The following is a 19,624-nucleotide window of genomic DNA, read 5'->3' on the forward strand; positions in this document are numbered from 1 at the left end:
CCCCAGACGGGGTGGGAGGGTCCAAGGGTTCACCGGACTCGTTACCGGGATCTTCCAAGAACCAAAGGAGAGGAGGGAGCGGCCCGGCCCCCATTCAACCTCCACTTTAATCTCTTGACCTTGGACCTCAATTAACAAAAAGAAAATCCTTTGATTTATTCTGGAACACAATAGCCCAAACGTCTTAAATGTGAGCGCACTTATCGAAGAAGAAAGAAACAAAAACCTGGGGCCTGAGGGTGTAGCTCTACCCGGCGAGCGAAAAGCTGTATAAGCCCAGCCAGTCATATGCGCCATTCAATCTTTCGACGTCCCGCCTTAAATTAAACTGCGGTCTCAAACTTTGGAAAAGTCAATCGATCCTCGAGTTGATTTATTTGTGAACAAATACATTTATTTATTGATTTGCCCATCACAAGGTGCATAACACCACAGTTTAACCATGGACCCAGGACTTTGGGAGGGGACACGGCCCCCTCCCTCAACCCCCTCAGGCACAGACGGTACTCAAACCAGACGCGGCACCACTGGCGACTTACGGTTCACGTTCTTTCCCACCTAGGCCGTCGGAGATGAGGAACCGACGTCCTCATGGGACTTTTGACATTCAAGTTGGACACTCGTTACTCTAAAAGTAGGAAAGGGGATTTGAACCGGGAACCTTCAGAAGCGCAACCCTACGTTGAACCACCTGAGCTACACCCTCAGTTGTTTGTGTTCAAATCTGGTGTGTTATTGTGCATGAAGTGTTATATCAGAGACAAACACCAGGATGATGAAGCTACCACAACTTTTTTTTAATTTTTCTTATAAAAATGTAGCCGTATGGACAGACCTTACAGTTCTCTGTTTAACTTTTGTACAAATCAAGTTCTGGTGAAAGACCCAAAAACAAAATGGACGCGGCTCAACAAAGGTAAACAAATCTTAAAGCACAAACGCTGCAAATACATTCTTCCTCCATTAGAGACAAGTCATGTAAGCACTTTGGTCTTCCTCCTCGAACACACCAGACATGATGACGCCAGCGGGTTTTTCTTTCATGGATGTGAGCGCGACCCCTTCACGTACCGTGAGGTTGACTTCAGTTGATGCAGAGCTAACACGGAACAGCAGACGGTACAGTGAGGTACTAAAAAGCCTTAAAACAGGATGTGACTTCTGTATTTTTCTTTTTTAAAGTGCATATATTCGCTTGCTTTCAACACAGTCTAACTGCAGTGTTTAGAATTCACACCAATTTCCACGGCGACCAGACCGTCTTAGCTGCTCTAATGATATGCAAGTTAAAGCAAACGTCAAAGAAAGTTGATCAACTACGTCGCGACAATCAGAAAGAAGCTAGGAAAGCTACATTTCCACCGTTAAGCCAAAAGGTCCAGCTGAGAATCCTTCGTCGCCGTTTGCTCTACAGGAAGGTGACGTGGGGTCACTCGAGTCTATAAAATGTTGCAGGGGTACGAGAATACTGTAACAGTAGCTGCTTCTTCATGCAACAGTGAATATTAACTGTATTTTTTTTCTTTCAGCAGCTTGTGTCACCTACAGACTATAATTGAGCTCGTTAGCTTTAATTGTCCTGAAACTTGTTATGGTCTGAGGTGGTCACCTTCGCGTTTGCTTGAGAACCGGAATAACTTAATACTTGTGTGTGTTGCAGACGGTAAAATATGTTCGGAACACAAAAATGAGACTAACTACGATTCAAAAAAACTCAAACTTAAAAACACTGAGTGGGTAAAATAAATAGCTTGAGGATTGCACAAAGTCGGAACGTTGAAGGTCGGAGCGCTGCGATATGTCGAGGTGTGACGGTCGGGCGCCTCCTCGCTGTCATGATTTGATCTTCCACAGCTGCACACAGAAAAGAGTGTTTAAGGTCCCCCCCCCTCCTGGTGGGGTTTGAGCGGAGAGCGGCACCTTTACCTTCAGGTTGAACCCCAGCAGGTCCGAGATGACCCCCGACACAGCAGACAGGATGACCACCTGGGTGATGTTGTAGAGCAGAGGGTTCATGGTCAGCCCGTAGAGCCTGAAGGGAGTGTCTAGTTCCTGGAGACGGGCAGAGACGCACGTCAGCTGGGCTGTGATGAGGGTGAGACCTTGCTCGGAGAATGACGGGTACCTTGAGTAGTTTGGTAGCCAGTTTTAAGACATTGTTGACCAGCGTCAGCTCCTCTTTCTTGTTGGGCTTCTTCTCCATCTTCAGATACAGGTTAATCTGTCAAAAAGCAGAATCCAGGGTCACGTCTCCAGGGTCAGGGTAATCTGACCCCTGTTGTTCTCACCTGTTCCGTCAGCAGGATGGAGGTGTTGCTGTACTTCTTGCTGGTCTCGGAGCCCAGAGTGACGAACCTGAGCAGGAACAGGGACAGACTGGAGCACCAGATCACCAGCTCCCAGTTGTAGTGACACTCCAGGAAGGTCTCGTGGACGTGCAGCAGCTGGAGGAAGAGAGGCAGAACCGTGTGAGTGTTTAGGCGTTAAATGTGCGTGGGCTCCTCCCCCAACTGTTACCTGAGCACAGCAGATGAAGACCACAGACAGCGTGAGCAGGAAGGCGGAGGAAATGATGACGTCCACCGAGCGCTGGGGGCCCCTCCTCTGTGACATTGGAGGGGTTTAATTAGTGGAGCTCGACCATCACTTTAGAGCAGGCGTGTCCAAACCCAGTCCTCCAGGGCCACGATCCAGCCCGGTTTTCTATCCCACTGAATGCATTGTCAGCCTGGTAGGACAGAAAACCCGGCTGGATCGTGGCCATCTGGGCGGGGGGGGGGGGGGTCCTACCTTCAGGTAGGAGCGCAGCGACAGCCACATCTTGATGTTCTGCACCTTCTTCAGTCTAAAATGAGGGACTTCAGACTTGCGGGCTCTGCGGGCCGACGTCAGGTGGCCAAAGAGTTTGGCGAACAGCAGTCTCTGAAACAAACGTGCACAGGTTAACGTGCACAGGTTAACGTGCACAGGTTAACGTGCACAGGTCAACGCCTGGACCCAACACCTCCGAACGTCTCTCACCTGTTTGTAGGTCCTCTCTGCCACACTCAGCAGGAAAAAGAAGAGCCAGGTGAGGCAAATGCGCACCAGGAAGCTGAGCGTCACCATGGTGATGACCAGGATGTCCGAGTCTGGCCCGCCCCCCAGCGCCACGGACAGCAGCTCGTTGGCCGAGAGCGAGGGCAGCTGGTCCAGGTCTCTGTACTGAGCCAGCCTGCGGGAGGTAAAGCAGCCGTTTGATTTAAGCGTGACAGTCCGAAGCTGCTGCGAGGCTGCGAGCACCTGTACCTGTAGGCAAACGGGGTGAGACCGAGGGTGACGGAGACCAGGTTCCCAAAGACCTGGTAACCGATGCCTGGGGTGTACAGGTTCACCTGCGGGGGGCAGCAGAGAGCCACAGTTTAACCACATGTGTTGAATTAAGCCTTGAATGAAGCTCAAGGCGCATTTCTTTGCTCACTCTGTTCATGATCATGCCGCTGATCTCCAGAACGGACATGTCGGCCTTCTTGCACTCGTTTCCCTCCCAGACGATGGCGCTCACTCTCTCCAGCCCAGGATTGGAGCTGTGCAGCCACGGGACGTGCCCCTGCAGGTACAGGTGGGAACATTTAGGTGCGGGCCTCCAGAGGCGTGTCTGGTATTTGTGCCTTCCAGACCTGATGGAAAGGATCGTCTCTGTATTCTTTCTTCACAGGAGGACAGATGGGCGTCCCTCCACCTTCCCCTTCTGTAAGAACATCAGCGCGTCAACTTCCCGACTATTCCAGAGTCTGAGGAGAATTCCGGGCTCGAGTCTGACCTGTCTCGGAGGTGCAGGACGACCGGCACTCGGCGCAGTGCAGGAAGTCTTCCCACATCAGGTCCTCCGTCTCGGACTCGTGCCTGGTGCTCTCGGAGTCGTGCGTCCTCAGGCTGGAACATCTGGAGCTGCAGCTGGTGCCCGACTTCGGCACTTCCTGACGGCGAGAGCGGGATGATGCTCGTGAGATAAACGGGGCGTGTCCCTCTGACCTGCGTCAGCAGGTGTGTGTCCTCACCTCCACCGTGTAGTGTTTCTTGTAATGAGAGTTCTTGCGGTTTCTGAGCAGACAGTCGCTGTTGAGCCTCTCCGCCCCCCTGCGGAGGGTGCTGTAGCTCGCCTCCGGATCCTCCTCGCTCGATGCCTCGTCCGACGGCAGCTCCTGCGGGACACGGCTGTCAGATGCGTCGGTCCCGACCGCACTAGACTCGGCCGATCACGACGTTACCTTATTGCTGCTCGCCGGTGTCGCCGCCGCCGTGCGGGGGGGCTGGCACTGCGTGGCTTTGACCTGATGGTTCCAGCCCACCTCGTCGGGCCTGGGCTGCGTCTCGTGCAGCTGGAGCCCCTCCTCGCTGCTGCGGTTGGTCACCCGGCCGTCCAGGGACACGTAGCCGTTATCCGTCTCTGTGGACTTGTCAATGGACAGCTTGGACTTTTTGGATCTGGGGGGGGGGCGTCGAGACGGAGGAACGATGAAAGGCGAGATTAAAGCGAACCGCGACACAAATCAGCAGATGGGGGTTCAGAAGCGGTTCAAACAGCAGCAGTAGGCCAAGGAAGCGGTTTTAAAAACACCACATGCTGCTTCTGAACTGCGATCATCTAAATCAGCTGCAAACTCTGGCGGTGAATTAAAAGCAGTGACGCTTCTCTCAGCTGTGTGTTTACATCAAAGTGGAGCCGGAGCTCAAACTGAGAGCAATGTTTCAGTTTGAAGTTCACCCAGACGTTTGCAGCTGAAGCTCAGGTCAAAGCAAAGCTGGAATTCGGTCACCTGTCAGTGAAATATGCTCATTCTTTTGTAATCTACTTCAACCGAACTCCAGCTTTACTGTATATACACGATCTAATTTAAAATGGATGGGAAAGAAACTGAAAATACACACCCAGCTTTACAGATATCATGCCAGAAATCTTGGAAGAGAGTGCCCAGGCTGTATGTACTGCAGGCTGAATGGGAGTGTGGCGCCCCCTCCTGTGTGTTATCGGTAGTGCTAGACCCGTCGCCTTCCCTATGCACCTCCATCTGAGAGGCTTTCCTCAACTTCCTTCAGTTTGGAAAGAATAGAATAGGGGTGGGGAGAGACTTTAAACTGATCTGGAGACAGCAGTGAGTTGGACACGAACCTCAGTAATAATCAGGTGGCACAAGAAAAATAAAATGACAGTAACCCTAAAACCAATTATCCCCCCGCTGCCCTAACCCTTTCCAAAACTGTGGCATGGTCCAATTTTCTTCCTCGGAGTCTGAAAATTGTCTCAGGAAAAAGCAGCCAAACAGCAACAAAACCAGCAGATCCAGCAACACACACACACACACACACACACACACACAGCAAACGCCTCATCTTGACCCCGTTAACTTGGATTTATCATGGAGATGCCGAAGTGGCCAATTATCAGTCTGGACTGGCGCGATTGAGACCAGATCTCCATGATAAGACGTCACCCTTTGGTTTTCAGTGACAGAATTGGGCAAATGCAACCGAGCGCGGGGGCTCACTGGCCCCGCTCCTTACCTGCGTCTCTTCCCGCCCGTGCTGGAGGCGGATTTGGGGGTCCTGGTGGAGACGATCTGACAGTGGACGGTGCCCAGCAGCAGCATGAGCCAGATGGCCCCGAACACCTCGGTGGCCGGTATCCCATGAGGCCGCGGGATGGTCACGTAGAGTACCGCCGCCACCACTGCAGGAGAAGACCGGACTGTCAGTCCAACGGTTCCAGTCCACGCGTCACATTTGATTCCATTATCGTCACACCACCCCCACCTTGCAGCAGATAAAGAGCCAGCAGTAAGAGGAAAATGGCTCTGGAGGTGACCTGAATCCACCATCGATAAAAGAAGGGGAAGAAGACGGCTCTGACGATGCCCTTCCTCGTGAGAGACGTCCACGGGCTCTCTGGTTTGGCCTTGGCGAACGCCGAACCTGCAGGGAGCCAAACAATTAACGCCAAGGAGCCGCCGCGTCGCCGCGACTCGCCTCGCACTCACGTCTCACCTCGGACCAAGTCCACGTCGATCAGGTCAGGTTTGACGTGTCCCGTTTTCTTTGGCTTATTCCTCAAGCCCTGCAGGGGGAGACAGAGACGCGGCGTCAGCCTCGGAACTCCTCAAACGCGTCGCAGCTACGGAAGCTCGGCTACAAGAGGACTACGTGCGATTTCTGCCCTCAGCACACCAACACACGCACATCTGTGCAGGCACACCGTGCATCCGCGTGGCCGTGCAGCTGCGCAGGGCGATAAACGGCAGCTCGTCTGTGCGGTTTCCTCTTCGACGGTGCTGAGGAAAACCTCCCCTGCAGCGCGCTCGTTTCCTGTGGGCACCAGTTTCTCCGAAGCATTGAAATACGACATCTGCACCATTTGTTCCACTGACATCTCTTCTGTTTTAATAACACCCGTCATCGCGCACGCAAAACACCGCAGCACGCGCATCAGCAGACAGGCCGACTTTCCCACGACTTGTCAGTGGGGGAGTGAGCGAGTGTGTCAAGCCCAAATATTAGTTCTTCAAGCTGTAAAATGTCAGGAAGAAAATGGCTGCCACCCTGAAAATACTTCCTTATCAGTGACTGAAGCCTTAACTCGGGTGAAATATTGGACGTTTAAAGCGGAGTCACAACGCGTAACGAGAGGGGACGACAGGCTTGTGTTAATATTTACCTGGAGGCCACTCAGTCTTATCTGAGAGGCCTGATAAATGTTCTTATCTTTAAAAAGAACATGAATCAAACTAATACAATGACTTCCCAGTCGATATCCCCCCCCCCAAAATAAACCTCAGGGTTGTTATTCACTCATCCCTGAGCTATTCTGTTGTATTTCGTGCTTATAAATGGGAGCTGACCCCACTTGAGTTGACCTTGGTGTTTGATGAGTTCAGATCAATTCAGCTGTAGTTTCTGGGTTTAACCGGCAGGTGGCGACACCGCCCCCGAAAGACAAGGGTGCTTCTGCAGGATCAATAAACCGCTAAGAAATAAGTGTACATGATGCATCTCATCAACAATGATGATCTACAACAATGATGTTACAGCAATGGTACAGTTTAACACTAGATTTTAAAATAAAACCGCTCTTTCTAATAAACTAATGCAAAACCAATAAAATCCATGCTGCTGCTTTTCTGAATTTACACTTGTTAAAATATAAAAATGTCACAGCCGTGTGCATAAGAGCATGAAAAAACCCCAGAACTTCTCAAGATGGGAAAGTTGTTTTTTTTTTTGAGGTTGAACAAGCGCATTAACACTTCACAAGGCTGCAGAGATGGTCACACTTCTGTAAATGCAACACCAAAGAAAAAGAGAGAAGAACAGCCAAGTTCACACTCCCGTGTGGGTGGGTAGGTGTGTGTGTGTGTGTGTGCGTGCGTGTGTGTGTGTGGACTTTGAGCTCATGAAAATGTGCCACCTGTTTACAGGTAGAGACAGAGGTGGTGTCCTGGACACTGACAAAAATAAAATGTTCTGTTCAACATTAACAGCTGCTAAACACTGTAAATCTCATCGAATCTACAGAGGGAAAGGTCAAACAGTCACGTGCAACGTGCGCACACACACACACACACACACACAGTAATTGTGACTATGTGCCTCTGCCCTGGCCCTTCCTGCCCCAAACCTCTAATGCCTCTAATATACATTTAAGAGCGCTCCAACACCAAAAGCACCTCTTTCTGTGCTGTATTAGCTTCCATAGTTGCTGTCCAGTGTTGAAGTTAATCTATTCCAATAGTAGAAGTAGTAATACATTACATAGTCCCCTTAAATCAAAGCTCCTTTGATATTTAAGATTAAACTCCAAGGTATCGCCTACGTCTTTTTAAACTTATGCCTGATGCCCTTTCGCAGATAGAGGCTAATCAGACCTTCAGCTATGAATAAATATACACTTGTCAGCATGTTGGGGGGGGTTCATACTCATTCATACCCCCCACCGCGCTCCTAAATTTAGCCTCAGTCGCAGATGCGTAACGTCCAAATAACCCCCAACGCGTTGCAGACGCCCTCTAGTGGCACAAGAGAGTAAATAACCTTTAAAAAAAATAGAAGTCTGGAGGAAAATTTAAAAAGAAAGAATATTTCATGCTGCACGTGAGCTTCTCTTAATCGGGAAGCAGCGGTGCCATGGACTCAATGCAGAGTGGAGTTATTCAACATAGCAGGGTTCCACGTGGCCATCACACCAACCAATCACAGCCTACTGAGGCACGACTACACTGTGGGTGAGCTGACGTGCACTGTGGAGACACCGAGAGGAACGTCCTCCCTACTGAATACTCACCAGAGAAATAAACTGCAGAGGAGGAAAACAACGGATGAAGAAGGAGGGATGGAGATGAGAGGAGAGACGGGCACATGCCCCCCCCACCCCGATCAAAGAGGAAAGAGTTAAAAAGAAAAAAAAAACACACACTGATAACAGAAAAACTGAGTAACAGGATAAATGACAAGGAGAGAAATCTGAAATGAGCGAAACAAGGAAGGGAGAATGGAAAAGGACGCAAAACGAAGACAAGCAGGACAAAAAGGGCACCTTTATTTCCCGCTGCTCCACAGATTTCTCCCAGATCTGCTGGTCGTAGGCGCCGATCTGGAAGCAGAACAGGAGAAAAGAGGATTAGTGATGAGGATTGAAAGATCCTCCATGTCAGATAGACCGCCGGTCTTCAACATCATCCTCGTCATCGTCCAGCCAAAGTCCTGGTGTTGTTGCACAACTTCACAGCCTCACAATTTGTCTGGATGAACCAGAATCAATGGATGATGATACAGTTTAGGAGTCCTTATCAGTCCAGTTGGAGCTAAATCAGGTCCCAGAAGAAGCTGGATTGTTATTACGGAAATAAGGGCGAATACATCGCCCCCTGTTGGTCTCTTCTGGAAGGACAAGCTTATAAAACGCATTGCTACTTTCGCCTTTTACACACTGAAATAAAAAAAAACAACCTGCTGGGCCTTCAAATAAAGCAACATTAATAAGGCGTGAATATGGCTCATAAAAGGTCTGGTTTAACCACAGTCACCTATCTAATCTGGGCCTACAGCCAGTGTTTATCAGTCACTCACACACTGAGGGAGGAAGAACACGTGCAGAGATCTGTGTGTGTGTGTGTGTGTGTGGTGTGTGTGTGTGTGTGGTGTGTGTGTGTGTGTGAGTGTGAGAGAGAGAGAGAGCGAGAGAATGAGAGGCCATGGGAACCACAGCTGTCCAGATATTTCAAGGTCAAGCCAGACTGTCAGCTTTGCTCTCCACGTGCAGACGTGGACGGGTCTGACCTGTTTCAGCGGTTCACACTCAGCCGAGTGTGTCCGACCGCGCTGGTGATAACGCTGCATCTTTAATGAGGCTTCATTAAAGATGGATATGTTGATGAGAGGAAGAGAGGGGGAGAGACACACGAGACGGCCAGAGCAGGCGGGGAATCATCTGACTGCGCGCCTCCGGGTAATCAGACTCTTATACATACTAATACAAAGGAAAAGAGCCAAAGGAAGCGCGCTCGTCCGTGTTGGGGAGCTCAGATGATTCCCTCGTGTTTATCCATCTGACAGCAGCGTGAGGCAGGGCGGGAAGGGGGGGGGGGGGGGAGGGGGGGGGGTCAATGGAGGACAGGCGGACCACAGGGAAGCTGGTGAAGAAGAGAAGGATGGAGGGCAGGTGGGGAAGAAAAGAGCAGCTGTGGACCTTCTCAGGGAGAAACGAGGTCGCGGAGGTTTGACCGATCCACACCGCTGTTACACGCACGCTCTGGAAGCTCCACCACCACAGGGTCTGATGAGAGGGGGCCAAAAGTGCCAATGCGGCAGTGCCAGGGTCACCATGGCGACCAACGGAGGGAACGATCCGAGTGGGAGAGAGAGCGGGATTACGTTGGCGGAGCGAGAGTTACATAACGGCCTCTCTGCAGTGGAGGTCTCAGCGCCCCCGACACACATCGGCGGCATCGACCGCCATCATGTGGCGTTCCTGTAATCCTTTCATGGCGACGCCCCGGCCTCCGCCAGTGAGGGACGGGAAGGCGCGCTTATTCCACGAGCACGTCGAGGCGTGGTCGGTGTTGACAGGAGGAATTTGTGAGTGAAACCTCAGACAACCCCCTCAAAGATATCGAACCTCTGAACATCTCTGGTGTCCATTGGCTGCTCCGTACCTGGTGACTAATCCTTTTGCTTTCAGGCGCGACCATGGAAACAAACATACACGCGGGAGCGTTGCCGTAGAGCGTGTGAGCTCAGGTGTGCCGATTGGGTGCGTTTGAATGGGTGAATTTACTATAAAACACATGAAAACAGCCACTTTTAATCAGTGTTTTCAAAACTCTGCCTGGTTTTCCTGTTCTCTGCACAACTATAAATAAATAATAGGAAGTTGTAAATTACAAGCTTACAGGCTGTTTGAGCATCTCTGGCTATAACAAACCAAAAGCTCTTCAGGAGACTGACGTTGGCAATGGGTGAAACTTTAAAAACAGCCTTAAAGCCACCGCGAACAATTTGTCAGCTCAAATGGGCTCATTCCAACGTCAACAACAACAACAAGCAACAGAGCGACAGCTGGCAGCAAACATGATGTGTCAGACATTTAAAAAAAGAACGGGGAAGTCTGGCACAGCAGAGGATGAAGACACTGCAGATTTATGAATACAGCTGCTCCCCTCCCCCCCCAACTCATAATGAGCAGCTGTCCTCTTCACTCATGGACGAGGCCGAACATTCCACAGACTGTTCCAGCTCATGAACCTAAAGGTTACCCATGATGCCCCGGGACTGATACAGACCCTGTATTTGTCATAATATTGTGGCAGCAGAGTCTTGAATTTGACTTTGTTGTAAATACGTTATGCGGTTTCTCCATTGAGAAGCATTTTCCTCCTCTAGCCTGGTCCTGCTCAAGGGTTCTTCCTGTTAAATGGCACTTTTTCCTGCCACTGATGTGGGTTTCTGAAACTATGCAAGTAAAGTTTGGTTGAATTCTAATTTTTCATGGTCTCCTTGACCTGTTAGGTTCTCAGATGTTCTGCACTCAGAACAGAACACAGATCTGACATCCAGCTAATGACATGAACCCAGCATCAGGTGGTAAAATAAGCCCCGGTTCTGCTGCCTGATAAACACACGACGGCTAATAACACCCACTCACTTCCTGTTGTTAATGTTTAAAAAACCAGAACTTCATCAGGGTGAAACTGTTTCCACTGAAATCTGAAGTAAACCCCTTAATCAGGGAGGTTGGGTTCAGAACCCGTAAGCTGAGAGGTAAAGGGGGGGGACCGGAGTTCCGTCCAGCAGCGGATCCGATATCCGAGCTCACGGAACAAGTGGACACACAACACCGCGCTAGCTCCTGAACGATGACCAGACATGACCTTAAACAGGTAAAAAATGATGAGCTGAACACACAAAAGGCTCATTTTCACCCCCCCAACTCAGCCCAAACGCACAGTTTCTGGGTTTGCACGTGTGGCCGCCAGAAACGAAGCTGCGGCAGCATCTGGCAACAGTTCCTCCTGGTGAAATGAATAAAGACAAACAGGCAGGTCTTACCTTTTTCTGGTACCACACCACAGCATCTTTCACTTTGGACGCCATTTACATTTCCCTCCTCCTGGCCTAGGGCATCTTAGTCTGAAATCACAGGGAGAGGGAGGATCGGCGTGAGTGAGGGAGTAGCGCGGAGGCGCGGGCGGCTATATACCTGCTGGGAAGGTGTGTCACAAACCGCTGACGAAAGACAGCGGGAGGGAACACGCACACACACACACACACACGCACACACACACACCTTTTACTCATCTCCCTTAACTCCCTTAATAAACAACTGCTCTCACGATTATCACCATCAACAGATGCTAACATTAGCCACAAAAATAAGATGGTACGCACGTGAATCACGCAAGCTGGTAACGATAACCAGAATGAACCAGAATAACCAGAACCAGCGGCGTAAGAACGTTAACAGTGACCACCGCCGGATGGAATCTGGTTCAGTTCCTTCTTCACATGAAGGGAAATTTGTTTTGCTGAGCAAATGAAGTGAAGGGGGAGGAGATAAAGCGATTAAAGCAAGGGTTAGTTAAAGCAGTGATCATCAACCCGGCCCTTCGAGTCCAGAGTTTCCTGTCAAGCTGCTGTCACAAAGGAAACTAGGTCGGAAGGGAAACCCGGCTGGACCGCAGGACTTCTAGGACTGGGTTTAAAGTGCGTTCCCTTCAGCAGCCACTTTGTTTCCTGTGTCCACTTTAGGACTTTACATTCAACACTTCAGGTGTGTTCCCACCTGGAGTTCCTGAAACTGTTTCGATTACTTGGCGTCTCCACAGCGCGGTCGGACCCCTTGGCGATGTCACGAGGGTTGGGTTTAGGCCCTGGTGTCACCTGGGCGAGTCGCCAAAAGCAAAAATAAGAAAGAAAAGACGTGAGAGCAGCGGTGTGTGCTAGGCCGCTACCGCTGGGTTTCACTCTAGTTTTAACCAATCGGTGCCAAGGAACACTCAAAAAAGGAGAGTATCTTTTTGGGTAAGGCCCAAAAAGGTTCCTGTAAATGGCCGTCCGGGGGCGGTTCCCGCAGTAGAGAGGCAAGCAAAGAGCCCCGGCACGGTAAAATTACCCCGAGCTGGGCGCAGTGGAAACACACCCGAAAATGTCCCCCCCTCTTTCTGGGTTGAACCATCAACCACCAGCAGCTGCCACGTTCATCAGGTACTTCTGGGAATCACCCATCATCAGTCAGATAACTGGAGAATAGATTCAGCGCGTCACACTGCGACGTTGGCGGGCGGCCCCGCAGCCTATCTGCCAAGAACCGAACCGCAACCACGAGGAAAGCACCACTTCAAACCATCAAAGGGGTGAGGTGTGCATTTCCACGCCAAAAAGGTAGAACTACCTTTGTCAGAAACAAAAACGTGGTTTGGGGTTAAAAAGAGCTGATTTTCTTCAGAAAAAGACCCCAGAGATACTGTACAAGTGTGTGTGTGTGTGTGTGTGTGTGTGAGAGAGAGAGGCAGGATACATTCTTAACAACCGGAAGAACTAAGATTACGATCGTCTCTCCTTCACCGAATTCTGCTGAATCACTCCTATACAGCTCCACACACGTTTGCGCGTCACCCTCCGAGCATGCTGGGAAAAAAACATGGCCGCACTGAGAGCGAGAAATAAATGTCTTAATAGGAAAGAGTGCGAAGCTTGACGACAAGGAAACGATCTGCCCGTCTATATAAATAGAAGGGCTCTTCTTTCTCACGCGGGTCGAACACGCCCACCGTAAATTCTCGTTATCTCCGAGACGCTTCGACGGGGGAAACGCTTCATGTGTTTGATCTGTGGCTGCGGTCTCAAGGTAAAAGGAAATATGGGAAACGGGCGGCTAAACTGAGGCCTTTTTCAATGCTTTTATCATATTAAACTCTTGGATGACACCTAAACAGAATCATTGTTCCGCCCACGCTCGAACGCAGCACAGACCTATATGAACGACACCCAGTCATTAGTGGTTTGGACCATAATTACCGTTGACGCGGGGAGGACGGGCAGGTCTTCCCCGTGTGAAGTGGCGGCGCGCTGATTCACACACGTGAAAAACATACAGACCCAGACGCACACTGTTACTTCACAGGCGGGATTAGCTGGAAACAGCCAGGTTATTATTTATGCTGGGAACGATGACGGGCGGAGAAGGTCCGGGAGTTCCCTCGCATACTTCCCAAAACACAGGTTTCTACGGCGACAGACACACAAGCTCTCCCCGTCAGCTATATTTAAACCTCCAGCCCCTGTTTTGATGAACCGCAGAGTTCTTAAACGCAGCTGCAACTTTGTTTCATATCAATCCAGACCAATCACAGCACGCCTTATTCACATCGCCGTCAGGATCGGGAGGCAAAATCCCAACAATGGCGATGGGAGCGAGCGGTTGGGATCCCTCCGGCTCCCGTCGCGTCACCGTCAGAGGAAAAACTCGCTGACACGCAGTGACTTGCAGAACCAGTGGACTGTCTCAACTGACCTGTTTACAGGAGAGAGCGACATGAACAGAGAGAGGGGGGGGGGGGGGGGGATTATGTAGGCCAGTTATTAGAAGGGTATTTTTGTGCCAGTGACTGTTCGTGTGTGTGTTTCAGTGTAAACAGCCGTACGTCTTGTTCAGCTACATGACGCGTTCGCTGGCGGGGTCAATAAGATGGAATTTGGAGTGCGCTGCTCGCTCGAGAGTCGGCAGCTAAATGACTGAGCGCCGTCGCTCGAGGCCAATGGAAAATGGGTGTGGGGGCGGTGCGAGCCTGTGTCGTAGCATCTCTTTCAGCGGCGGCAACCACACATACGTTTCATAGTTCTGGTCGGGTTTTAAATCTGACAGCTCGAACAGCCGCTTCTTTTTTTCTGAAACTGCCGGCGGGCCTCAGATATGACGGCGACGTTAAACCCTCCATCAGTCAAAAAAAAAAAAAGGGTTCGAGGTGTACCAGTGAAAACAAGAAGCAGATTATCAGCCATCAGGTTATCAATGACGTGCTTCTTTCTGAAATAACGACCAATCTTCACGATACGACAGTTACATCCCTGTGCTCCGTGAATAGAAGGACGTCTGAAAACCAGCTCCACCCGCGTAAGACGAGCTGTTCTCGCTCTATATTTCATGAAGGGCGCAGGTTACAACCCCCCCAGTCCGACAGAGGAAAACGTGCACGTGTTTTTAAGCTAATTGCGTGCTCTGGGGAAATGTAAGGCTATTCTATTGACAACAGAGGTGTGAGGTGTTTTTGCAGGGGGGGGGGGGGGTGTTGGGGACAGTGAGGGTGCGAGGGGGGGTGACACCAGATGTGGCCTAATCATATAGCAACACACGCCACCACAAGCGCTTTTTTCAGTGTTTGCTAGTGACCTTAAAAGCACCCAAAAAAACAAACAAACAGCGTTTTGTGTAGAATTTGAGTCAATAAATGTACATTTACATCAAGAAAAAAAAGCACGAATCCGATCAAAATGAGCCGTTCCTGCCAAGCGAACGGCCGCTGCTCTGGTAAACAGTTCCAACCCGAACACGGCGCCATGAACAAGATAAAGGCAGCGATAAGACTGTGGTGAACAGCTTTAAAGCACGCACAACAGGGTGCCCATTAAATACTTTTGTACGAGAATTAACCACCTTCGTGCGGGTGCTGGCTCAGAAAACCCTGACCTCAGACCAGCAGACGCAGAACTGTAACTCTAAGAGGATGTTTCTCGCTTCCATCGTCTTCAGACACACCGGCGACTGACCAGATCAAGGACGTCAATATTTCCTACAAAAGGGAAAGAGCGAGCGCCTCAAAACTAGAGAATGACGGAAGAGGCGACGTGGCTGCATCTGAACGCACCTCCAGCCTGGCTGCGCTCGCTGACAGCTGCCGCGTCCGAAAGGACCAATCAGGACAGCGGGGACAGTCGGGACGCAGAGCGACGCGCGGCGGCGAGCGTGTCCAGTCGCTGAGCAGCACCAGGCAGCGAGCTGGCCGTGCACGCCGTTAAACAATCACCGCCGCCACTGTTTTCCAACGCTGCTCATCTCAAGGGACAATTTGTCAGCTCCAGGGGACCAAAGTCCTTCGGACGCCTGTCCCCGAGGCCAGAACAACACGGCAAGTTCAAAACAGTGCAGACGAGGGTTTCGGGGGGGGAGGGGCAAGTGGACCGTTTGTGTCTTTCCCACGACAGCGATGGCAGAAGGCGCACGGGTGTTGGTGAAAGCACAAACGCCGACTCTGTTCTATTTGCATCCCGCCGAGTCAGCAGGGTCGAGGATGGGAAGGCGCGCTCGCTCGCAATCTGACACAGAAAAATCGACATTTAGAAGAAGTAGCGAGAGGCCCTCGGAACACGTGACAACATGAAAAAGAAGCCTTTCTCGCCGGCGCCGCTCCACTTCATCATTGACAAAAGACGGCGTTCTGCCGCGGTAGAGAAGCTCTCGGCGCGGCGCCACTCCGTAAAGCCACTTGACCTTCGTGCTAACGGCCTCGGAGGCCGTTGAGCGGACTCAACGTGGCCAGATGACACGGCGGCCGCGCTTGTGATGCAACATCGCTGCGGACGGGTGACGTAACCGCCTCCGTGGGCACCGCCGAGCTGCAAAGAGACGTGCAAAGAGAGCTCGGGCGACGCACTCAATCGGGGGGGGGGGCGCTCTTCCACTGCAAGCGGCTTTGAATGCAAATGAAAACATTCCACATACACACACGCTGACTGAATGTAGACGTGTGATGAGACACCTGCCAAGACAAGCTGGTCAGAGATAACATGCAGGAGTCAACGTATGGAACGCAACAGTGATTTCAGAGGCCCGGCCCGGCCCGGCCCGTCCGAGACCCTCTGGTCAGCTCTTCACTCGTCTGCTTCATGACACAAAGTAATCTGATATCGTTTTTTTCCCCATTTAGGGCTCTCACCCGAGACAATTGCCGTGTTAATCTTTAAATTCAAGCGTCGCCATGAAGCCTGAGACGGAAAACTAAAGCCGCAGAGCTCCAGTGAACCAAAAATAGATTCGCCTTGACATTCCTGTGCGTGCACCCCTGGAATCCAGAGGATCCGAGCCCGTCTGACAGCATACCTGCCTGCGCCAGACCCAAAGGCCACGATACTCCACGGTCCCGGTCCGGGGCAGCCCCCAAACTCCTGCTGTCAATTATTGTGCATGGACACAGAATGGAAATCTAATTTACCACAGTAGGCTGGGAGGAAGGTTCGTGGGTTTCAGTTAGGACCGTCAGGATGGTGGTGGTGGGGGTTGTTTTACGGGGTCAGATTATGTCTTTGGAAATGAAGAATAGGGGGGACGGGGGGGCTCATGGGGGTCATGACCCTGCAAAAGCCTGAGCGTTGCAGGCCGACAAAAACACTGGAAAATAAATTTGGTGAAATGATGTTGGGACAGTAGGAAACTTAGTCAGGAAAGTGTCATTAAATTGCAAAAATAAAATAAAATAAAAATATGCAAAACCTATCAAGTCTAATTTAGTTTAGCAGAACGCGATGGGAAAACTTTGGACCAACAATAGCTGCAGCTCTGCATTTTAGGCGACCGGACAGAGCCTCAAGATGCATCAGGAAGCCGACGGAAGCTTCGAATTTAATGGTTGTTGCCAGCGTGTGAACGCCGCTTTATTAAGGCAAACTGCAACGTTACTCGCCGTTTTCACTCCGTACAAGGACACCGACCGTGGAGCTACAAGGCAGCTAATCCGCTAGCTAATCGGCGAAGATGCACCCCCGGTGTGTTCCGACGGGCTGCCCCCCCACCCCCTCCTGCTAGCTCCTACCATGCTAAGTAACTAGCCGAGCTACCAGCAGCAGGCACAAAGAGCCCACACAGCTGACCCCGATACCCTTAACTACTGTCCGAACCTGCCGCGGAGCGTATCAATCTCACCTTTTCTTGGCAGCGAGGGCAGCTCCGAGTCCCCGCACTTTGCTTTCCGGGCGCGGCGGACGCGGCGCAGAGCTCTAACCGACCCCGTCGAGTGGCCAGAAGAGATGTTTGGTCTCTCCTCCGCGATGTTTGAAGCTGGCTTTTTCCCTTTCTGCCTCTCCGTGTAACCGATACAACTCCAGCCCGCTACCGTAAACTGCGGATCAAACGCGCACGTGGATTCGTTACCGCGGGCGCGAATGGAGGCGACAGGCAGCGGACCGGCACGTCGCCCCTGTCAACTCCATCATTCTCTAAAAAATAAAACAAAGACGCCGGCATTTAATATTGCGTTTTGATATAATATGTTGTGATGTACTGTGGAAATAAAGACCTATACTTACCTCTGGTGGACGATGTACGTCACTGCAGGAGCTTTCGCCTCTCCAGAAAACGTCCGGTTAAACCCCGGAAGTGGTGACGCCAATCCAAATCTGACCAATCAGCTGTCAGCACGGCCGGGACTAGCCGAGATAACGGAACCAAAATCTCTGCGTCTGTTATTGCTATTAATTGGCACGGCTGGAGATTATTCTGTGAACCACAGCATGGGTTTTGCGATTTCCAATCTTCGCCACAAGTGGAGAGGAATGTGCTGTCCACAGATGTAAAGATTCTGTAGAGTAGGTCAATCTGTCATCAGTAGAATACTATTCGATTAGCCACATGCTAGCTATCTGCGGCTGGATTATAAAATTCCAAAAAGCGATTGACTTAATAGTGCTGATTGCTGATATAAAACCAGCAATGAAATGGTGAAATGTTTTTTTTTTTAAATCTAGCGCTTGAAATCTCAGTCGTGTTATAACGCACAGTAGACTATTCTCTATTTCTGACCTAATTTTGTCTTTTGTGTGTGCCAAGTCGCCGAGATGTCCCTTGCTCAGAGGGTTTTGTTGACTTGGGTCTTCACCCTGGTCTTCCTCATTACCCTGGTACTCAAACTAGACGGGAAGGTAGTTGCTTTTCGGAACCATGTTTTTTTTTTTTTTTTAAATGATTCACATGATTATTATCTTTTACAGTCATTTAATAAAGTTTAACATCTCTGGAAAAGTGGAAAAACTTTTAAAATGATATGGTCATTTTCACCCACCAGGTGCAATGGAGCTGGTTCCTGATCTTCCTCCCAGTTTGGGTCTTTGACGGTATCCTGATCCTCATGCTGGCCATCAAGATGGCCGGCCGCTGCAAGCCCGGATACGACCCACGCAACGGCTCCCCCGACCTGCGTCTGCGCGCCTGGTACCTGACCGCCATGCTCCTGAAGCTGGCCTTCTGCCTGACACTGTGCGCCAAGCTGGAGAAGCTGGCAGACATGAAGCTGTCGTTTGTGTGCATACCTCTGTGGACCATGTTGCTGGGAGCGCTGGTGGAGCTGGGCCTGAATATTTTCCCCGAGAGGAGAGAGGCCTGATTCAGGGGGCGTCTCGATCACCTCAAAGCGAATCATTCCGCTATAAACAGAAGTCAGATTGTGAACCGATGAGATTTCCAGAGAGGATTGACTCTGTCATCACCACTCAGGAACCAAATCATCTCAAATATCAGTGTCCATTTTGAAAACGACGTTCAGCAAAAAGACAAACTCGAAAGCTGCTATAAAATCACGTAATTCAGACGCCATCAACAGAGCTCACCCCCTTCCTTTAAAACTGGAAGCATTTTAAACTACTGTGAAGATTACACTGGAAGAACCTCCTTTATTCCTTCTTTATGTTCAATTTTACGAGCTTCTGCTACTTAGAATATTGCCGGCGAATTCTGACTCCATCGAGAAGTCGTCGGCACAGTAAAAGCAGAGCGTAAATGGTGTCAAATCTGGATATTTTTGCACTTTTTCATTCCAGAGAAGCCCGACGAACGTTTTCACCAGTTATGATTTAGCTTGTCCCACAAAAGTCTGCGGAAACTGTTCAAAGCGACTGATGACCAAAGTGATAATTACAGACAGTATAAGTGAATTTAAGAGATTCTACGGAATAACGATCACTGGTTTTGTGCCATTTGCTTCTATGTCATAGGCATAATTTGGTTTTGGGAGCTGTGGGGAAATTAAAGTTTTCAAATGCTGAATAAACAGTGTCTCTATGACTAATTGGCCCAACACACGGAAATTAGGCCTCTCAGAAGAAACAAGTC

The 19,624-nt window shown here is 50.4% G+C and overlaps 2 protein-coding genes and 1 long non-coding RNA gene across 5 annotated transcripts; 2 read left to right on the forward strand and 1 right to left on the reverse strand.

Annotated features, from left to right (window-relative positions):
- Positions 1–773: 773 nt before the first annotated feature.
- On the reverse strand, positions 774–18,027 carry LOC130518984 (protein PHTF2-like). Of its 2 annotated transcripts, XM_057021990.1 has the most exons (21): positions 17,827–18,027; positions 17,444–17,736; positions 11,578–11,658; positions 8,567–8,623; positions 6,025–6,094; positions 5,794–5,952; positions 5,545–5,710; positions 4,912–5,073; positions 4,251–4,467; positions 4,041–4,184; positions 3,803–3,959; positions 3,660–3,730; positions 3,461–3,589; positions 3,289–3,374; positions 3,022–3,214; positions 2,791–2,922; positions 2,518–2,604; positions 2,289–2,444; positions 2,126–2,221; positions 1,927–2,052; positions 774–1,854 (listed from the first exon to the last, which is right to left on the reverse strand). In XM_057021990.1, exons 3-21 carry the CDS (start codon positions 11,620–11,622, stop codon positions 1,834–1,836), a joined length of 2,274 nt encoding a protein of 757 aa, XP_056877970.1. In that variant the 5' UTR covers positions 11,623–11,658; positions 17,444–17,736; positions 17,827–18,027; the 3' UTR covers positions 774–1,833. The 2 variants fall into 2 exon arrangements, with proteins under 2 accessions (XP_056877970.1, XP_056877971.1); XM_057021991.1 differs by lacking the exon at positions 4,912–5,073.
- LOC130518986 (uncharacterized) lies at positions 9,049–10,329 on the forward strand. Its single transcript, XR_008948192.1, has 2 exons — positions 9,049–9,155; positions 9,190–10,329. It is a non-coding gene; the product is annotated as an uncharacterized LOC130518986 (long non-coding RNA).
- LOC130518985 (transmembrane protein 60-like) lies at positions 17,951–19,562 on the forward strand. Of its 2 annotated transcripts, none has more exons than XM_057021992.1 (3): positions 17,951–18,105; positions 18,347–18,438; positions 18,582–19,562. In XM_057021992.1, the coding sequence occupies exons 2-3, from the start codon at positions 18,355–18,357 to the stop codon at positions 18,897–18,899; spliced, it is 402 nt and encodes a 133-aa protein (XP_056877972.1). In that variant the 5' UTR covers positions 17,951–18,105; positions 18,347–18,354; the 3' UTR covers positions 18,900–19,562. The 2 variants fall into 2 exon arrangements, with proteins under 2 accessions (XP_056877972.1, XP_056877973.1); XM_057021993.1 differs by lacking the exon at positions 17,951–18,105 and adding an exon at positions 18,108–18,237.
- The last annotated feature ends 62 nt before the right edge of the window (positions 19,563–19,624 follow it).

Source organism: Takifugu flavidus, chromosome 22, assembly GCF_003711565.1.
Source record: "Takifugu flavidus isolate HTHZ2018 chromosome 22, ASM371156v2, whole genome shotgun sequence".
Taxonomy (NCBI): Eukaryota; Metazoa; Chordata; class Actinopteri; order Tetraodontiformes; family Tetraodontidae; genus Takifugu; species Takifugu flavidus.